General features: G+C 55.1%; 2 protein-coding genes across 5 annotated transcripts in view; one reads left to right on the top strand and one right to left on the bottom strand.

The window, feature by feature from the left end:
* OGDH (oxoglutarate dehydrogenase) overlaps window positions 1-15,109 on the bottom strand; it is a 35,619-nt gene extending 20,510 nt beyond the window's left edge. Inside the window, exons 1-3 of the mRNA XM_069801291.1 lie at window positions 15,011-15,109; window positions 11,446-11,694; window positions 4,276-4,464 (exon numbers count right to left, since the gene is read on the bottom strand). Coding sequence (XP_069657392.1) covers window positions 4,276-4,464; window positions 11,446-11,667 — 411 coding nt within the window. The 5' untranslated portion in view covers window positions 11,668-11,694; window positions 15,011-15,109. The remainder of the gene's footprint in view (window positions 1-4,275; window positions 4,465-11,445; window positions 11,695-15,010) is intronic.
* Window positions 15,110-16,598: 1,489 nt separating this feature from the next.
* On the top strand, window positions 16,599-18,411 carry LOC104319689 (interleukin-1 receptor antagonist protein-like). Of its 4 annotated transcripts, XM_069801368.1 has the most exons (6): window positions 16,599-16,893; window positions 16,987-17,035; window positions 17,117-17,306; window positions 17,415-17,585; window positions 17,683-17,828; window positions 17,918-18,411. In XM_069801368.1, exons 1-6 carry the CDS (start codon window positions 16,853-16,855, stop codon window positions 18,128-18,130), a joined length of 810 nt encoding a protein of 269 aa, XP_069657469.1. In that variant the 5' UTR covers window positions 16,599-16,852; the 3' UTR covers window positions 18,131-18,411. The 4 variants fall into 4 exon arrangements, with proteins under 4 accessions (XP_069657469.1, XP_069657467.1, XP_069657468.1 ...); XM_069801366.1 differs by having other exon boundaries at window positions 17,117-17,585; XM_069801367.1 differs by having other exon boundaries at window positions 16,987-17,306.
* Window positions 18,412-19,750: the final 1,339 nt, after the last annotated feature.

Here is a 19,750-nt window from a genome sequence, read left to right as displayed (position 1 = left end):
TCTTGACTCTGTGAAAACGATACTCCCAGCCATCAAATCTGTTACCAGTTAGAAAAATCACTTGTATACGAGGGGATTACTAAACCTCATGTACAAACCAGACACACTGATCTGATCTTATTTACCAAAAAGGCATTCCTATTCAGAGTATCCCAAGGGGATTTTAAGAAAGGATTTTTGTGGGTTTACTAGCCAAAGAGCCTGAAATCAGCCATCGACATTAAGGCAAACTGTTAAGAAAGCAGGGCCAGATGACAACATGTCCCTGAGCACTGGTGGCCACACGGAAAGCTCTTCTTCTGGGCCAGCTTTGTCTGAAAACTATTTGCTTGTTCGTCTTGTGACAGAGCAGGGGGGCTAGCACATCATTTAGCAGTCGGCAGGATGCAAGTTCACCACACTGTTACCCACAGCCAGGATGGTCTCACCGGGACCAGGAGGCCACTTTGTCCGGCAAACAGCTTTGAGCCGGGGGCGCCCAGTGGCTTTGAGGTCAACTTGGCAGTTTGCAGGTACGCAGCAAATCCTCAAATCAGTGTGGTTGGAGCAAAGAGAAGGTCTTTTCCCCCGTAGGAGCCATGCTGCTTGTTTTTCTCCACATGCAACACAAGCCGAAACAAGAAGCCCCCAGCCCAAAACAAGACCACAGCAGATATTTGCAGCAAGCATCATGCTCTCAGGCCCTGATCCTGATAGGGGACTTCAACCACCCGGACATCTGCTGAAAAAGCAGCACAGAGAACTGCAAGCAGTCCAGGAAACTACTGGAGTGCACTGAGGACAAATTCCTAAATAGAGATGATGGAGAGCCCAACCAGAGGAGAGGCACAGAGGACCTGTTGCTCACTAATGTGGAAGAACTTATCGGAGAGGTCAAGACTGGAGGTAGCCTGGGCTGCAGCGATCACGCTCTGGTGGAATTCTCAATCTTGAGGGGTACAAGACGCATAAAAAGTACAGTCAGGACCCTAAACTTCAGAAAGGCAAACTTTCGGCTGTTTAGGGCACCAGTGCGTGGGATCCCTTGGGAAACTGCCCTTGGAGGCAAAGGAGCGAACGAGAGCTGGGAGATATTTAAAGGCATTTTTCTTAGGGTGCAAGAGCTCTCAGTCCTGACATGCAAGAAGTTGGATAAGAGAGGCAGGAGGCCAGCTTGGCTAAGTCGAGACCTGTTAGCCAAAGTAAAACACAAAACCAAAATGCATAAGCAATGGAGGCAGAGATACATATCCTGGGGAGATTTTAGGGATATGGCCCAAGAGTGCAGGGAAGGGATCAGGAAAGCCAAGGCACAGCTGGAGCTGAACTTGGCTCGGGATGTAAAAAATAACAAGAAGGGCTTCTTTGGGTACCTCAGACAACACAGGAAGATGAAAGAAACTGTATCCCCGATGAGCAAAACAGGAGACCTGGCAACAACCGGCATGGAAAAGGCTGAGGTACTCAACAAATTTTTACCTTGGTCTTCACCACAAAGTGCTCTAGCCACACCACCCAATTCACAGAATCCAAAGGCAGTGACTGGGAGAATGAAGTACCACCTACCATAGGAGAAGATCAGGTTCAAGACCATCTAAAGAACCTGAATGTGCAAAAGTCCATGAGACCTAAGGAGATGCGTCCAAGGGTCCCGAAGGAACTGGCAGATGAAGTTGCTAAGCCACTATCCCTCACATTTTAAAAGTCATGGCAGTCTGGTGAGGTTCCCAGTGACTGGAAAAGGGGAAAAATAACCTGCGTTTTTAAAAAGGGAAGAAAGGAAGAACCAAGGAATTACAGGCCAGTCAGTCTCACCTCTGTGCCTGACAAGATCATGAAGCAGATCCTCCTGGAAACTATGATAGGGCACATGGAAAACAGAGAGGTGGTTGGTGACAGCCAGCATGGCTTCACTAAGGGCAAATCGTGCCTGACAAACTCGATGGCCTTCTACGACGTGGTTACAGCATTGGTGGATAAGGGAAGAGAAACTGATGTCATCTGCCCGGACTTGTGCAAACCATTTGATACTGTCCCACACAACATCCTTGTCTCTAAAGTAGAGAGACCTGAATTTGATGGGTGGACCACCCGTTGGATAAGGAACTGGCTGGATGGTCGCACTCAAAGAGTTGCAGTCAACAATTCAATGTCTGGGTGGAGACCAGTGATGAGTGGTGTCCCTCCAGGGTCCACACTGGGACCAGTATTAACATCTTTGTCGGTGACATGGACAGCAGGATCAAGTGCACCGTCAGCAAGTTTGCTGATGGCACTGAGCTGAGTGGCATGGCTGATACTCTAGAGGGAAGGGATGCCATCCAGAAGGACCTGGACAGGCTAGAGAGGTGGGCCTGTGTGAACCTCATGAAGTTCTACAGGCCAAGTGCAAGGTCCTGCACCTAGGTTGGGTCAATCCCAAGCACAAATACAGGCTGGGAAATGAGTGGATTGAGAGCAGCCCTGTGGAGAAGGACATGGGGGTATTGGTGGATGAAAAGCTGGACATGAGCCGGCAATGTGCACTTGCAGCCCAGAAAGCCAACCGTATCCTGGGCTGCATCCAAGGAATCATGGCCAGCAGGTCGAGAGAAGGGATTCTCCCCCTCACCTCCACTCTCCTGAGACCCCACCTGAAGCACCTCATCCAGCTCTGGGGTCCCCAGCGCAAGAAAGACACGGACCTGTTGGAGCGGGCCCAGAGGAGGCCGCAAAAATGATCCCAGGGCTGGAACACCTCTCCTATGAGGAAAGGCTGAGAGAGTTGGCGGTGTTCTGCCTGGAGAAGAGAAGGCTCCAGGGAGACCTTATTGCAGCCTTTCAGTACTTAAAGGGGGCTTTACAGATGGGGACAGACTTTTAAGTAGGGTGTGTAGCAACAGAACAAGGGGTAATGGTTTTAAACTACCCATCACCAGCAGGGCTTCTTCCTGCCTTCCTACTCTTTTGTACCTCCGTCCACTGTGCTGAACTTCCCCACGTGGACACACCACTGCAGCTACAGCCCTACAGTGACACCGGGGTAGGAAGGGAGGTGGGCTTCTCACTGCAGACAGCTTAGAAAAATACATCCAAGAGCAATCACCTCCCAGTGCTGCCATTCAGAGACTGAGGAAGTGACGGGAATGCAGAAGAGGTTACAGATTTTGCTTTCAAATCGCTGACTTGGAGCTGCTGCTTCCAACTACATCAGTCACCACTTGTTTGAACTTGGCACCTGCCCGCTTGTTCCACCAGTGAGAGCTGCACAGCCTTTAGAAACAGCTCGCCATCCCAGATCTGCCCAAGCTGGAGAGAGCTGGCAGGGTGGTCACCTCCATGTTTGTCCTCACAAACATGTCCCAGCTTCCCCTTCTTAAAGAAAAGCAGGGCAGTGCCCCAGCATTGATGTCAGTACCTCTGCTGCAGTGGTGGGCCGGGCAGGGGCACTTTCTTCAAGCCAGAGAGCAGGGCCAAGGCTGGGCAGACCTTTGGACTTGGCCAGTGCTGCAGTTCTTGCCTTAACCTGTGGCCTTGTACATTGGATTTTCCCCACACCTGAGCGGAACACAACCTGCAGCGGGTGCTTCTTTGCAGGAATAGGTGAAAAGACCATGGTCACACCTCCACAGCAGCTGGGTTTGTTAAATTCTCACCACAGCCCCAATTAGAGCCCTCACACTTGACAAACTAGAGCGCAACTAAAAGTGAAAGTATGACACAGATGTAGAGACACATTTAAATGTTCTCTTGAGTTAAAATATTGGCTGGCCATCCCCTAGCTGGAGGATGTTTCCTTCCTGCTCGAAACTTGTTTCTCCCAAAAGGCTGACTTTGGCAGCATCGGTCTGAGTTGCAGTCCAGCAGCACCATAGCCCTCTTCCAGGTCGCAAATCATAAGGAAATGTTTCCTGAACTTTTATTTTAGGACCTCAGGAGTTCTCTCAGCAACATGGGGAAAGCAGAATGTGTTTCCCACACCACCACTGAGCATGGCAGGAGCCGACAGCGGAGGAGCATCATTCTAGAAGCCAGCAAACCACCCTGTGTGGAGAAGACCTCCCCCTCCCTGCCACTATAATTGCTCTGTTTGGGCAACAATAGCTTTAATCTTCCTATTGTCCAGCAAAGCATCAGCTGAGCTTCTGCCCCAACAGATCAGCAGCTCCTGTTAAAAACCAGGCAGCCCAGCACGCATCCTGCACGCTCTCCATGCAAAACACGTGCATCAACTGCACTAACCCCAGCCCACCTCAGCCACCGCATGCCCCTCTACAGTGGACATGCTCCTCCTCGGCGCAAAGCCCGTCTCCTTACCTGATATGCCCTGATGAGTGATTGCACTGCAAGATGGTCCTCCACCAGTTTATCTACGTTTGGCTGTGCTTGAACCAGGAACTGGGCTTGGGACAGTGTGGAAAGCCTGGTACTCAGTGGAGGGGGGCTTTGGTAAGCGGTGCCTGGAGCAGCTCCGGCATTGGCATTGCGAAAGAAGATGTCCCATGACTAGGAAAAGGGAAAGAAGAGAGGCGACAGGGTCATTACCCACGACCCAAACACCTCCTCACTCGAGGTTAGTGGGATCTCAGCTCTGTTGCCACAGTGGGGAGTAAAATCCCCCAAGGGCAGAGCTGCCTCCTGCCTTGCGCTGCAGCTCCATGCAGCTGCTGCCAAAGGCACCCACCTGCCTTGGACAGGAGAGTACTAAAGCTCTCCCGCTATTCCAGTTACACCACTATCCTACTTTTCATTCATCTGGATTGTTTCTTTTGGCATGAGATGTCCCCAGACCCCCCCCTCCCTCGGTAGCAGTGCTCAGGACAGGACACGGGTGACAGCCCTGCCCTGGCTCGGCTCTCAAAACCGCTACTCTGAGCAATGAGCCCCAGCCTGGTCTTCCGGCTCTTGTTTGCGTCTCTCCAGGGCAGGAGGCTGTCCTCTAAATACCCACAATATTTTCTGAAAAATATTTTTGCCCTGTAATCAAATACACCTCTTCCTCTTTTCTGTGGTCTAAATGGCCTGAGACCCAAGTCCCAGCGTAAGCTGTGCTGTCCAGCCCTCAACCAGCAATGGCTTTTCTCTTTTTCTGTCCCCTCTTCAATTTTTCCCCATCCTTTCAGCGACACCGATGCCAGCGCTACGCGGATACTCCTGTGCCAGCTCTCCCATGCCCTTAGCAAGGCAGGTATCACCTCTGCTCCTGTCCCCCCCGCAGATGGGCATTTCTAGGCATTAAGAAAACAAAGCAAAAACCCGAAAAAAAGCCCTGGACGGACTTGGTGTAACTTTGTGGTACTTATCCAGCACTGCCTGAAGAGCCCAGAAGCATCCCAGGCCAAAGCCAAGTTAATCTGTCTACTTGGAGAAGCAGCCACAGACCTGGGGAAGGGGAGAGACCAGCTGAGCAAAGTACAAGCCACATCCTCCTGTCACACTCCCACCCCTGCCCGTTTCCCACGTGCCACTGAGTGATAGCGAAGGATGAAGGCAAGGCAGAGCGGCATCTGCGTGCCTGCACGTACCTGAGACACCAGCTAGAGCAAACAAATCTCATTGGCTTTGCACGCTGGTTTCAGCCCAAGGGTCTCTCCACTGACCGGGAGCAAGAGCTCAGCGCTGAGCATCCTGCACGCCCCTGAACCTCGTGTCTGCGGAGAGCACCAAACCCAACCTCGGTGATGCAGAGACGGGCGAAGCATTGCCCAGCCAACCTCAGCGTGTTTGAGCCAAGCCAAAAAGAGCCGTGAGAGCAGCTCTGGTGGTGGTTTGGAGCAGAAAAAGCAGCTTTTGCACCCTGGTAGCAGGGTGGAGGGAACTGAAAACCTGACCTGTGCCAGAGGAGCACCAGCTCTCCCCCTTCCCTGGAGCTCCTCCGGCTGCAGTGCCCATCACATGCCCCAGAAAGCTATTTCCAGCCCAGATTTACCCAGACACCCCATCACACGGCTGTGCAAGGTGATTAAATTTAGAAACAGGTCATGCTGAAGGAACATAAATAAAATCTGGAACAATTTGGCACTGTAACTGATAAACAATAGCTCCCCCAAAGGAAAAAAAAAACCAACAAAACCAAACCAAAACCATCCAAAAACCAAAAAGCAAAAGACAGAAAACACCCGATCCTGTTCTGATTGCTGTCTGCTAAAGGAAATTTCAGTAGGAAAAGAGGGAGAGCTGCTTTTTGTACGATCCTCACTCCTGGCCACTGGTGAGAGCAGCCCAAGCCCATTCCCTTCCCTAGGCTCACAAAGCCAATGGGTGCCCCAGAAGCCATCGGCAGAAGCCATTGGCTCCTGTGAGTGGGAGGGATGAGCACCCCAGGATGGGTTCCATGCCCTTGGGATGGGGAGGAATCTGGCTGGCTGCTTTGCTTTTTAAGGTAGTTTAAGGTTGTTCAATGTACTGGAAGATAAAGACAGGCAAGAGAAAGGGAGCATCTGCTAGCCCAGGGAGGGCACTGGCAGCAGTGCTGGGGGGACAGGGACAGAGCCAGGAGGCAGATGTGTGGCCTTTACAACCTCTTCCCTTCTGACATTCAACAATATTAGCCTCTTGGAGATGCAATTTGCTTCTGTTCTGAAAGACAAAGTTCATTTTAAGCTCTCCAAACAAGGTGTGGCACCAGCTCGGTCTGCTCAGGCACTTTCGCTAAATGCTTTATTGCCCAATGTAATTACAGAGTATTTCAGGCTACCTGACTGCAGGCTTTGCCCCCGCTGAAGGCTGTGGCCCTGATAAGCGCTATAAAAACATCACCTTTCAAGCTGCTGATGTGGTTTCGAATTCAAGAGTATTTGAGGGCCACCCCAGGGGTTTCTGGTGACCCGTGGAGGTGCCTCTGGAGCTCACATATCCCATGGGAGAGGCTGAACAGCCCCATCAGCGTTATCCTGCTTTATTGCAGGAAGGACTTTGCCTTAATCCAGCACTTGCCAAAGGTAACAGCAGTAATAAAGGTCATCAGGTTATTCCCCTCCGACCCTCTCTGTGCCCATGGCAGCCCTGCAAACACTCCTCCGCCTCTTACACCCTGTAGATATACACACACATATAGTGTATTATACATATATATATATATATGTAGGCTATAAGAGAGCTCAGTTTCACCTCATTTTTACCAAGAGGACACAAAGCAGTATCTCCCTGCTCTTAAGCACGCAGGCAGCCCCCAGGTCTCAGCACGCTAAATACTACCAACCCCCGGTCCCTGCTGTGACTGTCCCACAGCCACACGTCCCACCACAGCCGGCTTTCCCGGTGCTCCTCTGTGCTGCTGCTTGTGCACTGGCAAAGCAGGATGGGAGAGCCAGCTGACCACAGCAAGCCCCGATAGTTCAGGCTTTAGAGGGATTTTTAGCTCATCTCTGAGAGCGGAACACACCACAGGCTTCTCTGTCGAGAACAGCCCCAAAAACAGCTCACCAAGCGAAACCAGGATCTTTCACTTCGTTTATCGGTCTCAGTTCCTGGAGAAGGGTGTGGACTCAGACTGCTGTGTCCCAGCCTCCACCACAAAGCCAGCTCAGAGGTCAGGCACGCATGGCAAAGGGAGAGGGCAGGGCACCTCAAATTGGGCTGGGGTTGCTCCAGGCTGGGAGCTGCACAAAGGAGACGTGGCCTCTACCTCTGGCTCAGGCTGCATCCCTGCTCCTTCTCCTGCCGTGGACTGCAGGGGACAGAAAGCACCAACCAGACCTGCTCCGCATGGTTAGCAAGCCAGGCAGCACCTCGTGCTAGCAGGGAGAAGAGGAGGAACGGTCAGAGCTTAAGGGTGGAAGAGGAGGAGCCCAAACCAAATTTACGGCAGGTAATCTTTGCTGAGAGTAGGGGGTCAAGCAGCGATGGATCAGTTTGTGCTCCACACATCTTCTTGCCCCTTATCAACATAAACAACGACCTTCAGTTCTCTGGGGTCATTGCTTTTGAAGACGGGGGATGAAACCCAAACGCTTCAAACTCTCAAGCGAGACTTCTACCAAATTCAGCCTGGGCCCCTATTTGCCAGCACAACTGCAAAGGACGTGGCCAAGGTACCTCCTGGGGCCAGGCACGTGGTTCTGGCCTCACCAAAGACTGCGGGCTCCTGCCATCGTGTCGGTGAAGCTGGGGTTACACGGCATGGTCTACACGCATTGTGGTCATAAAACCACTTTCAGTATAAAAATCAAAACACTGGCATATTAAGAAGTCCATGTTAAAGACAGTTTGATGTACATACATACAGGAAGAGCTGTATGCCTTTACACCAGTTCAACCTAAACACAGGGGCTGCTGTTTAGGAAGGCTAAACTTGTCGCAGATGTATGACTGTGGGTATCATCCACCTGCAGTCAAAGCTCTCTGGCCACCTGCCCTGAAGCAAGCAAGTTGCTTGGGGTCCCGAGGAGATGGCGTGGGCTGTGCAGAGCATTGCTAGCAGCCAGCGCTGTACCTGAGTTGGCAAAGAGCAGGGAAGTAGGAGGGTGTCCCCACTTCCTTGGGAAGCGGTCCCAGGAGTGAACAGCACTGATCCTGCGGCAGCTCACCAGCACCGACCCCCCACAGCCTCGCCTCCTCTTTCCCCAGCTCTGCTCTTCTTTGGTCATCAGACTCAGAAACTGGAGTTTAGCTGAAGGACTGCACACAGAAGAAAGCCTAAAATAGCTTTTTTTTTTTGCCTTTTTTTTTTTTTAATTTTCCCTACTCTAAACAAGCACTTAAGGATATTCTGCAGTTTAAGCCACCAGTGTCTGCATGGAGGAAGTGAATTCATTTTGCTCAGATGGGACAGTCATGCCAGCTGGAGGTCTCGTAGGTTTTTGTTGACAACAGCAAAGAAACCGCAGCTCTTCCCTGGCTGAACATCTCGCCCTCACCAGTGAAAAGCAGCATGGCAAAGTGCAGCCAGTCTCTGCTCTGTGCAGGGAACAGATAAGCCACAGCCAGGTCCATGTGACAGCCTGGTTTTTTTTGGGAACTCCACCCTCAGATCTGACCCTATGTCTAACGGGATGGAGGCCAACACTTATCAGGGACGGGGGTGACACGCTCCACTGCTGCTTCAGCGTCATGCCGGAGGGGACGCAGGCTGACAGGGACCACTCACGAGCCAAGACCAGGGACAGCCACAACCCCGATCCCACCACAGCAGCTCGGTGTCCCCATCGGGGACGGGGTGAGCCATGAAAAAGTGCAGAGAGGAGACAGAGGCAAAGCTATGAGCTGGGAATGGATCTTGGTGATTCCACTGGAATGAGGTGGGATCCACCCAGGAGAGAAAAGTCAACAGCAAAAACATCAGAAGCCACAGCAATGGCCGAGCGTGTCAGTAAGAAAGAACAAAGTCCACGCCAAACCTCAGGTATCAACCCTACCAGAAGTTTTGGGACCTGGAGCTGGATTTCATAGGATCACAGCATGCTTTGGGTTGGAAGGGACCTTCAAAGATCATGTAATCCAATCCTCCTGGTCCAACGCCCTTTTTGCCAGGCAGGACACCAGCTTGATTTTGTTTAAAAAGCAATCTGTAAAACTTGCTTTTTACATTACTAACATCAGGTCCACTTCCTGCCAATGACAAGACCCTGCTTCATTTTCACACTGCTTTTCCTACTGCCACAAATCATTCCCAGCCACACTGGAGGCAAAATCTTGTATCAACTCCTGCACTGCTTTCTAAGCACTTAAAAGTACTTCAGGGGACACTGATCTTCACCATAAACATTGGACTGGGGGCCTGGAGAGGTGGTGGGAACACTACTGTTGTAGGTGCTCAAAACTTGTCTGCACAAGGCCCCAAGTGACCTGGTCTAGCCACAAAGCTAGATGTCACCTCCAAGCTGGATGCCACCTCCAAGCCAGCCATGCCAGGGCAGAGGCTCCAGAGGCTCCTTCCAACCTAAATTCCCCTCCAGTTTCTTCAGCCAAGCGTGCATGAGGACTCCCATACAGCACTGCATGCACTGCCTACCTATAGATGAGCTGATGAAGTTACAGGGGCTACATTAAAGAGGAGATGAGACCAGAAGAGATCCAGAGGTCTGGCCTCAGAACCCAAATACTCTTCCCAGCCAGCTGCCCCAGTTAGTCTTGATATTTACTCTCACACCTGCTCAGAGCAACGTTCAAGATTAAGCAGGGTCTGTAGATCAAAGAGCTGGTATCAAACCATGAAAACTCTTTGCCAAAGACACAACTGTGCCTGTCACTGGGACAAGCATGGTGTAACCCTTGCTTGCTTTTAAATTAGACTACAGCATTTAGATTTATGGCTTTTCATTCAATATCCCACCTCTGAAGGACTGGGCTGCACCATGTGCATGTGCTTGAGTAGCTTTCAAGTCACTATTTGACAAAGGGCACAACCCAAACCAATATACTTTGTGTTTTCTGAGTCTGTATTGCTTAGCTTAGCCACCCATTTGCCTCAAAATAAGCATAAAGTCAACATTGTTTGTGAAAATTCAGCTTTAATCCTACCTTAAGACCTTTACAGCACCCTACAGGCTGTGCATTTTGGATGCGTGGGATCGGCGCCATCAAAAACACACTCAACACTGATGCAAGCATTGGGGCATGAGATTCCTTACTCACCCTTGACTGCTCATTTAACCCTTGTGTCCTGGCTTGCAGACTGCTCATGTGCTATGGAATAAAGAAAATCCCTGCTCTACATCAGGACACGTACAAAATGGTCATAAAAGTCCCCTGGGTAATGCTGAGACTTAGTCACTACAGGAACATTTTCCTTGTGAAACAGTGGGGATGGGGAAAAATGCAGTCGGGTTTCAGAAACTCTCCTCCCAGATGAGCCCTCACCTGCTGGAATCTATGTTAAAGAGCTGGCCTTCTGCTTGCTGGAGGAGCTTCAATAATTCAGATCAAGACAGACCTCTGCGCATACTGCCCACGGCCAGGTTGTTTTCCCAATTTTAAGTTAGGGAGCAGCTGGTGGGAATCCCTCTGGCCACCAGACCCAGTCACCCTCCCCAGGCTGCAGATCAGCAGTCTGGCTTTATGCACAAAAGCTCAAAGTCAAGCTTAGCTACAGCCCATCTACCCCAACATGTACCACCACCCGTGCCCAAAGCAAAAAGGAAACCAGTCAAGATGTGGAGAATACCCTCCCTGCCTCTCCCCCATCCTCCACTCCAGAATAAACCCTCCTGATGAGCCATCAGAGCTGGAAAAAATAAAGCATCAGGAGTTTGTTAAAGGTAGATTCCCAGGAGAAGGCATTCCTTGTATCCGCTTGTGATCCAGGATGCTGCCTGCGTCCCACAAGCCCATGGCGTTCCCTCTTGAACAGAGAAGCTCCTCTTGGTTCTTGCTCATGGAGTCGCTGATGTTTCTTTCAGGCAAAGTGAGGCAGAAGGACCATCCATAACCATGCAGCCCCTCCAGCTGAATTCAATCCTCCTTGGGACTCATGCACTTACCTGAACCCACTGCTCAGATACACAGAGAAAGAAGCAAAGGCGATATCCTGTCGAGGTTGCTCCTTACCTTATGTACACTTTTGGGATTTTCCAGCCAAGCATAATACATTTCCTCCACGTAGTTTGAACTAGTCCCACTCAAAAAAGGCTCGGCAGCCACCGGTGCGCTGTAGCACCTGATCTGTTGAAACGTCCTGGGTGCTGCCAGCCTGTGTTGGGAAATTGTCTTTACAGTCTGCGAGGCCGTCAACGGCCTCAGCTTTGCTGCACAAGTCCTTAAGTTAAGCATGTTTGTCCTGTTGCCTCACACAAGTTTCTGTTGGGAGAGAAGGGAAAAGTGGGTTAGAAATTATTGCAGGAGAGCACAGAGCAGAGGCCACCCCCTCTCCGCCCCCGTCAGCCCCAAGCACAGAGAACCGAGCTTAGAATCAGTTTTTAATTCGGATTAATTCATCCACCCTGTCCCACAGCCAAGTCCCTGATGGCTGTGAAAAGCAGTTTTTGCTCAAGATGCTTGGCACGGCCGGGTCTGCCTGCCCCATCCCTGCCAGCACAGCACCATCATCTCCCCTGACATGACAGCGAAAAGCAGATTTGTTCAGCAGGGTACCCAATGCCGGCCTCAAATGAGCTGCTGCGCGTCAAAGCCACCCACACCTTCTTATATCGGCACCTTTGTACAAAATAAGGCATGCTTGATGGTGAAACACAGCCTGGATTAACAGTATAAGATATCAGGTTCCCCCGGTGCTTTCCTCCTTAGTTCCTAGCCAACATCATCTACTTCTTTTCCAATAATATATCCACAAAGTATTCTTTGATTTCTTTTATTATTTGATTCTTCCTGCAAGAATCCTCTTTTTGTTGGTTTTAAACAGGAAAATCCTCTCTATGAAACTCAGATTGAGCTGGAGTTGGACACTTTGGCCCTTCAACCTCCCATTTGCAGCAACACAGCTAGTCATATGAGTTTAAAGAAAAGCACTTTAAATCACCGTGCCCAGAAGGGTGCTGGAAAGAATTTGTTACCAGCTGGATTTTAACGCTGAAGGTCACGTTTTCCTTCACATTGAGTTGATCGAGTCTAGTGGGGCACGCTTCTCCAGGCCTCCGCAAGCTGCAGGAGGACAACTCTCATCATGCCAACCCAGCATGGAAGCTTTTTGTGTCGCTCGCTCTCCCAGGTAGAAGGTCTTGGCTTCCATTTTTGCTGCGTTACTCACCCTCCTGCAACCACTCTGCTTGGGCGAGGTTTTCTTCTCACTGGTTTGTGTTACATGCACCAGGGTAAAGCTGGGAAGAAACCGTCTACAGGGAAGACCCCTCGCAAAGCAGAGGTATGGTGGTGCAAAGCACTTGAGATGTGGGCTCCAGGACAGACCGCTTCATCACCTCTCCTTAGAAGCTCGGATGCAAGAAGGCCGACACAGTTGAAAGACCCAGAGAGGGGCTCTCCCCTGCCCAGAGAACCCAGAAAAGCAACCCGTAGCCTGCATGGGACCTCTCAAAGGTCCTCCAGCAATGTCCACCTTGCAGCTCTTGGTGGGGCGCAGCCCTGCATGGACAGGGAGGCCTGGGGTTAACCACGCTCCTCGTTAGGCACATCCAACCGACAGCCGCAGCCCAAGCGAAAGCGCTGGAGCAAGATCATCTTGGGGGAAGTGCTGGCACTTGGAGCTAGCTCTCCTCGGAGCTGTCCTTTCCACCCAGCATCTCCTGCAAAAGGCAGGATCTGAGGCTGGAGGTGACCCAGCTGGCCGGTTTCCATATCCCCCAGTTTAACGAGCAGCAGCCCAATGTCAAAGCAGCTATTCTGCATTCACCAGATTAAAATGAAGTCTCGCAGCAGACCGGAGAAAAGAAGTACACCTTTGTGACCAGCATTTCATCAGCCGGGCTTCCAGGTTTGCCTTGCTGAATCTAGTTCTGGCTGCTTGGCACGGCAGCGGCTACGCTTCCTACCTCAAAACACAAGCTTTTGGTCTAAAGAGCCTGAGGAAGACCTGGGATCACACTAAGTCAGCCACAGTGTTTTACAGATATCCCTGGGGGAAGAAGGGAAGACCACTTGTGCTTTCCACCCTGCTTGCTCACTTCTGCCTGCAGTCAAACCAGGACCGTAACAGGCAAGAAATGGCAGGCAGGTGCAGGACAGCAAGCGTGGCAGCGCTAGATGTTTTCCCAGCTTACCCTCCTCAGATTTAAGCAGCAAAACACGTGCGATATTTTAAAGAGCCTACTGAATTGGGCATTGGCGCACAGGCACGCATGTGGAGGGGAAAAAGCTTTAGGACGAAAGTGTTGGCGGCATCTTTGGCTTTGGTGTCCCGTTTCGGTGCTGCCACTCAGCAGCGTCCCAGTGACCTCTCTGGAAAACAGTGGGGTTAATGCCAGGGTTTGCACTCAAAATGAGCAGAACCAGACGGTCTTTGAGGGCCTCTCGCAGAAAGGGTTGGCTTCCTGAAGGCATGGGAGCCTGTGCCACAGACCAGGGCAAGCTTGGAGGTCTGCAAGCTCAGACAAAGGATGTTTCCAAGGTAAATCAAAATAGCGCACGATAACTGGGAGGACAGATGCAGGAAACCGATCCTGAGATAACTGATACGGGGGTCACACGTGAACACAAAGTTCGCTGACGGAGTCACAGCTGAAGAGGGGCTAAGGAGAGGAAGCCCTGGCTTGTCGGCCGGGCCCTCGTGGCGACAGCCTGACAGCCGGATCACAAACCAACTCTCCCCGAGAGGTCAAACAACAGGAATATTCAGAATAGATTAACAGCTGGGACAGCCAAGAGTGTACCGTTAAGCAGATTAAGGTACTAAATTTGACCTCTGGCAGCCGGGATGCGTGACACTGGCCCCAGAAGGCAGTTAGCTAGGAATTGTGCTTTTCTTTTTTTTTTTTTTTTTTTTTTTTTTTTTGCGGGGGGTGGGTAGAATCAGAACAAATTCAGCGTTAAAGGAAGCGGCGGGGCCGGCGCTGGCCCAGGGCCGCGGGCTCCCGGCCCAGCTGCTCCAGCACCAGGCGCCCTCGGGTCCCCGGCAGCCGCTGACGCTCTCCAGGGGGTGCACCGTCCGTCCGTCCGTCCGTCCGCCCCGACCCGTCTGAGCCCTCCGAGGCCGCCACAGGTCAGAGCGGGGGATCCACCCGCCGGCAGGGGCGGAACGGGGCACCCGGGGCGGACGCGCCGGGCGGAGGGAGGGGGTCCCGGGGGGGTCCCCACGTGCGGGTGGGCGCGGGAAAGGGGCGCGGGACCCTCCCACCCACTGCGCGCGGCCCCACACATACACACACGGGCGCGCGCGCCGGACACGCCCCCCCCCCCCCCCCCGCTCCGCGCCCGCCAATCAGCGCCCGGCGCCTCTACCCGGGCTTCGCGCCCCTCACCGCCTATAGGAGCGGCGCGAGGCGCCGAGCAGCCTTCCCATTGGCCGCGCTGGGCTGCCCTTCTAGCGGCAGTCCCGCCCTACCCCCCGCCCCGAGGCGCCCGGGCGGCGGCGCCAAGGACATCGGGGAGCAGCCGCGGCCACCCCAGCCCGGCGCGCCCTCCCCCCGCCTTCCGGCCCTGGCCCTCGCCCCGGCCCAGCCCCGCCCCGCCGCCCGGCCCGGCCCGGCCCGGCCGCGGTACCTACCGGCACGTCCGTCCGCCCCGCTCGTGGCCCCTGCTCTGACAGCGGCCCCCAACCGCCGGCTGCCGCCCCACCCCGCGCCTCCCCGCCCCGAACGCTGCGTCACCGCGTCGCCACACCCCCCGCCTGCCGCCACGCCCCCCTCCGAGCCCGGCCCAACGCGCATGCGCCGCAGCCTCTGCGGCGCGCCGGAGAACCCGGCAGGGGCGGGGCCAGGAGTAGGGGCGTAGCTTGGGCGGCGGGAACCGGAGTGGGGCGGTCGCCATGGTTACCGGGCGCGGCCCTCGCCTCAGGGCTCGGCGCCAACGGCCTGGAGACCACCACTGTGGTGGGGAGGACCCCACGGCCTGGGGACACCACCACAGCCTGGGGACCCTGCCGTGGCCTGGGGACCCTCACCACGGCCTGGGGAACCTCACTGTGGTGGGGAGGACCCCACAGCCTGGGGACACTACCACAGCCTGGGGACCCTCACCACAGGCTGGGAACCCCCACCACGGCCTGGGGACCCTGCCATGGCCTGGGGACCCCCACTTGGTGTGGAGGACCCCATAGCCTGGGGGAGCCCAGGCTTTCAGGGACATCCCGGCGTGGGTGACAGCCAGTGGGCCTCGCCTCTGCATGGGGGACAGGCAGAGCCAGCCAGGGGTGCAGGCAGAGCTGGGCAGGCCGGAGGTGCCAGGGGAGTTTTGGGGTTGCTGGCAATTTCCTGCTGGGTGAGTCATGACAGCAGCAGCCCAGAGCCGAGAAGCCATGCGGGGCTGGCCGGCACTTTCAGGAAGTGAAACAGGCACCAGGAAAACACCCCGAGAGCCTGCGGCCACGCAAGCCTGGCCACGCACATCCCTGGCCTGGCCGGCGTGATGCAACCACCCACAGCCCGGCTGGATGCAGGGCACCGTGCGGAGTGGGGTATGCTGCGGGGTGGTGACAAGGAGTGTCCCCAAAGGCCGTGTCCCCAAAGGCCATGTCCCTGGGGCAGCTTGCGTGGGCACAGGGGACTGAGGGGACAGCAGGGTCCTGTACCCTCAGATATTGGGGCAGTGGGGACTGGAGGGGTGATGGAGGGAGCCCTGCCAGCTGTGGTGCTGCAGGCCTGGGCAGCACAGGAGGAAGCCGTGGGGAAATGGTGGAGTGGCAGTGCTTGCGCCACTGGCCCCTTCCGGGGCATCCATGGTCCCCTGTCCTGACGAGGGTGCGTGTCATCCCGGCCCCAGTGGGATGGGGATGGTGCTGGGGCAGTCCCTGCTAGGTCAGCCCAGCCGCTGAGGGCCAGCACACGAGCACCGGCCCCACACGTTGACCCCAAACATTGCCCCTGCTCTCTGCCCCACACACCGGCCCCAGAGCATCGCCCCTGCTCTCTGCCCCACACACCGGCCCCAGAGCATCGCCCCTGCTCTCTGCCCCACACACCGGCCCCAGAGCATCGCCCCTGCTCTCTGCCCCACACACCGGCCCCAGAGCATCGCCCCTGCTCTCTGCCCCACACACCGGCCCCAGAGCATCGCCCCTGCTCTCTGCCCCACACACTGGCCCCAGAGCATCACCCCTGCTCTGCCCCATGCACGGCCCCTTGCTCAGCCCCACAGTGCTGCTTAGGGGCAGCCAGCGCCCCAGCTCTCCCGGCCATGCTAGAGGAACTGGGCAAAACCAGGCATTGCGAAAGGTGGAAATCCCGCTCTGACAGTGCTTCCGTCCAGAGGCTCTTGAAAACCCGCCGCGCCGACACCAGGCTCAGAGAACACCCAAGCGAGGCTACAGGCAGGAGCAGGCAGCCAAGTGCTGTGGCACTCAACAGGTACTGACAGATCTCTGCCCACGTTTTTGCAGTCAGCGGCGTAGATGGCGTTCGTCCCCGATTTGGACACGCTGGAGAGCAGCAGGTAAGCGTGGCCATGCCGCAGAGGACACTGGGGACGCGATGCTGCTCTGGTGCCATGGTGGCCCTGGCTTCACCATCTCCCTTTGCCTTTCAGCCTGAATGAGGAGACGTTTTATGGCCCCGACTGCCTCTGCCCGCAGAAGGTAACACCGGGTTGGTGGGAACGGCAAGACACCCGTGATGGGGAAGCCGAGCTCTCACCCCACATCTCCTTTCCTCCCCAGAAACCCTGCCTGGACTCAGAGGGGACATCACCCGGGGTGGACATCCAGGTCACAGTGACCAAGGGACACCCTGCCAGGACCTTTCGCCAAGCTGCCGTCCTTGTGGTGGCCGTGACCAAGCTCCAGAAGCAGCCGGTGCACAAGGACTTTGCCGACAGTGACCTTGGGGGCTTCCTGGAGGATATTTTCGGTATGGGGGGGTGGTGTTGGAGGTGTCACTCCAGCTGGGGGATGCTCTTGGGGGATGTTCTTGGACCAGGGACCATCAGCATCTCCCTGACCGTCTCCCTCCCTGCAGAGCCCATCTCCTTCCAGCAGACCGAGGACACCTATGCCAGGGCGCCTGTCTATCGCTACACCCGCTCCCAGTCCTTCGACATCCTCGACCTTGACCACAAGTGCTTTGTGCTGGAGTCGCCCACCCAGCTGGTGGCCCTGCACCTGCAGGGACCCTCTGCCAGATGGAAAGGTGAGGGGACTCGGTCCTTATCCAGTGTCCCCGTCCCTAACCCCGGCAGCCACCCCACAGCCCTGGGACCACCCGTTAACCCTCCTTTTTTCTGCAGTGAAGCTCAACATCGCTCTGTACCGTCCCCGGTCATCGCAGGGTGGCCCAGCGACTGGGCGGATGCCGGTGGCCTTGGGCATTAAGGGTTACCAACTCTACATGTCGTGTGTGATGAGCGGCACTGAGCCCGTGCTGCAGCTGGAGGTGAGTGAGGGGTCCCGTTGGATCCATCCCCAAGGGCCTGGGGGTTCCATCCCACCCTGAACCCTGTTTCTCCCCCCCCCCGGTTGTAGGAAGCTGACATCAGGAAGGACATTGAGAGCATGGAGCTGACCCGCTTCATCTTCTTCCGCCTGGACAGCCCGGGTGATGGGACCACCCGCTTCGAGTCAGCTGCCTTCCCTGGCTGGTTCATCTGCACCTCCCTGCAGCCCCGCCAGCCTGTTGGCATCACCAACCAGCCCGACCAGGTCAACATTGCCACCTACAAGCTGAGTGGGCGCTGAGGAGCCCCTGCACCCAATGCAACCCAACCGGCAGTTGCCGGTTTTCAGGCTGTATGTACCAAGTACAAACCCCGCAGCTGGGACCCCCATGCTCCCCATCTATTTCAGGTGAAATAGCAGCTCTGGGCCCCGTGGGCCTGAGTCACCCCAATTTGTACTTATTTATTGTGTCCACCCCTTGCTTTTAATTTATATTAATTTTATTGGAAATACTGTGGTTTTGTTATCAGGAACAGGGGTATTTGTTGGTGATAGAAGTGGAAATAAAAGGTTTCCCAGGATGGTGTCGCTCAGCTCGTTGCTCTCACAGGGGTTAAACAATGCGGGGGTGGTTTATGGATGGGAAAATCCCACTGTTTTGGCTGCTTTTGGGGGCTCTCCAGGCCTGGGTACAAAGCCCAGGGGGCAGGGGGTGACCCCACAGCCCTGTGACCACCCCAGACCCAAGGGACCACCCCAGACCCAGGGACCAGCCCATCCCCATGTCCACCCCACAGGCAGGGTGGTAGCTGGGGTGGGCGTCCCGTGGGTGGGGGTCACTTGCAGCCCCTGGCAGCCACCCGGGGCTGCCACCTGTCATGGTTTCAGCCCAGCCAGTAACAAAGCACCAACGAAGCCACTCGGTCACTCCTCCCCGCCCGGGGCCCTGGAGGATGGGTAAAAAATATAAAGAAACGCTTGTGGGTTGAGACAAGGACAGGGAGGGATCACTCCGCCCTTATGGTCACGGGCAAAAGACAGGCTCAACTTGGGGAATAAACAAAATCAATTTAATTTACTATGAATCAAACCAAAACAAGGATAATGAGAAGTACAACCAAACCTTAGAACACCTTCCCCCCCCCTCCCTCCTTCCTGGCTCAACCCCACTCCCGGTTCTCTCCACCTCCTCCCAGCCAGCGCGCAGGGGGACGGGGAATGGGGGTCGGGGTCAGCCCGTCATACCTTGTCTCTGCCGCTCCTTCCTCCTCGGGGGGAGGACTCCTCACTCGGACCCTGCTCTGCCGTGGGGTCCGTCCCTCCTGCAGGAGACAGCCCTTCACGAACCTCTCCACCGTGGGTCCTTTCCGCAGGCTGCAGTTCCTCACAAACTGCTCCAGCGTGGGTCCCTTCCACAGAGTACAGTCCTTCAGTCACAGACTGCTCCAGCGTGGGCTTTCCCACGGAGTCACGGCCATTGTGGGTGGCCTCCGCTCCCCCGCTCCCCTCCATTCGCTGGGGGGGACAGCCTGCCGCCTCACCACGGGCTGCGGGGGCATCCCCTCCTCCTCCTTCCCTGACCTCGGGATCCGCAGAGGGGTTCCTCTCACATCCGAATCCCCTGACTCACGGGGGGTCCCCCTTCTGAAATCTGTTCTCCCAGAGGTGCTACCGCCGTCGCTGAGGGGCTTGGCCGGGGCCAGAGGCGGGTCCGGCTCCGAGCCGGGGGAGCTTCGAGCAGGAGCCGGCCCCTCTCCCGCTACTAAGACCCCACCACACAAACCCAAAACACCACCTCTGCCCCAGCAACTGCCACCACACACAACCGAGGCATGGCATGGTGGGCTGTAGCATGGCATGACATCGTGTGGCATGGCGTGACAGGGTCTCACATGGTGTGGCACCGCATAGCATGGTGTG

The sequence above is a fragment of the Haliaeetus albicilla genome, chromosome 13, assembly GCF_947461875.1.
Source record: "Haliaeetus albicilla chromosome 13, bHalAlb1.1, whole genome shotgun sequence".
Classification (NCBI taxonomy): domain Eukaryota; kingdom Metazoa; phylum Chordata; class Aves; order Accipitriformes; family Accipitridae; genus Haliaeetus; species Haliaeetus albicilla.
This window is presented reverse-complemented; position numbering and strand designations above follow the sequence as displayed.

Bases quoted from the DNA above. Each gene is read 5' to 3' on its own strand.
- LOC104319689 (XM_069801365.1), top strand. From the start codon at position 16,853: ATGGCGTTCGTCCCCGATTTGGACACGCTGGAGAGCAGCAG. The intron at 17,586-17,682 runs GTGAGGGGACTC...TTTTTTCTGCAG, and splicing joins ACCCTCTGCCAGATGGAAAG to TGAAGCTCAACATCGCTCTG. The intron at 17,829-17,917 runs GTGAGTGAGGGG...CCCCGGTTGTAG, and splicing joins AGCCCGTGCTGCAGCTGGAG to GAAGCTGACATCAGGAAGGA.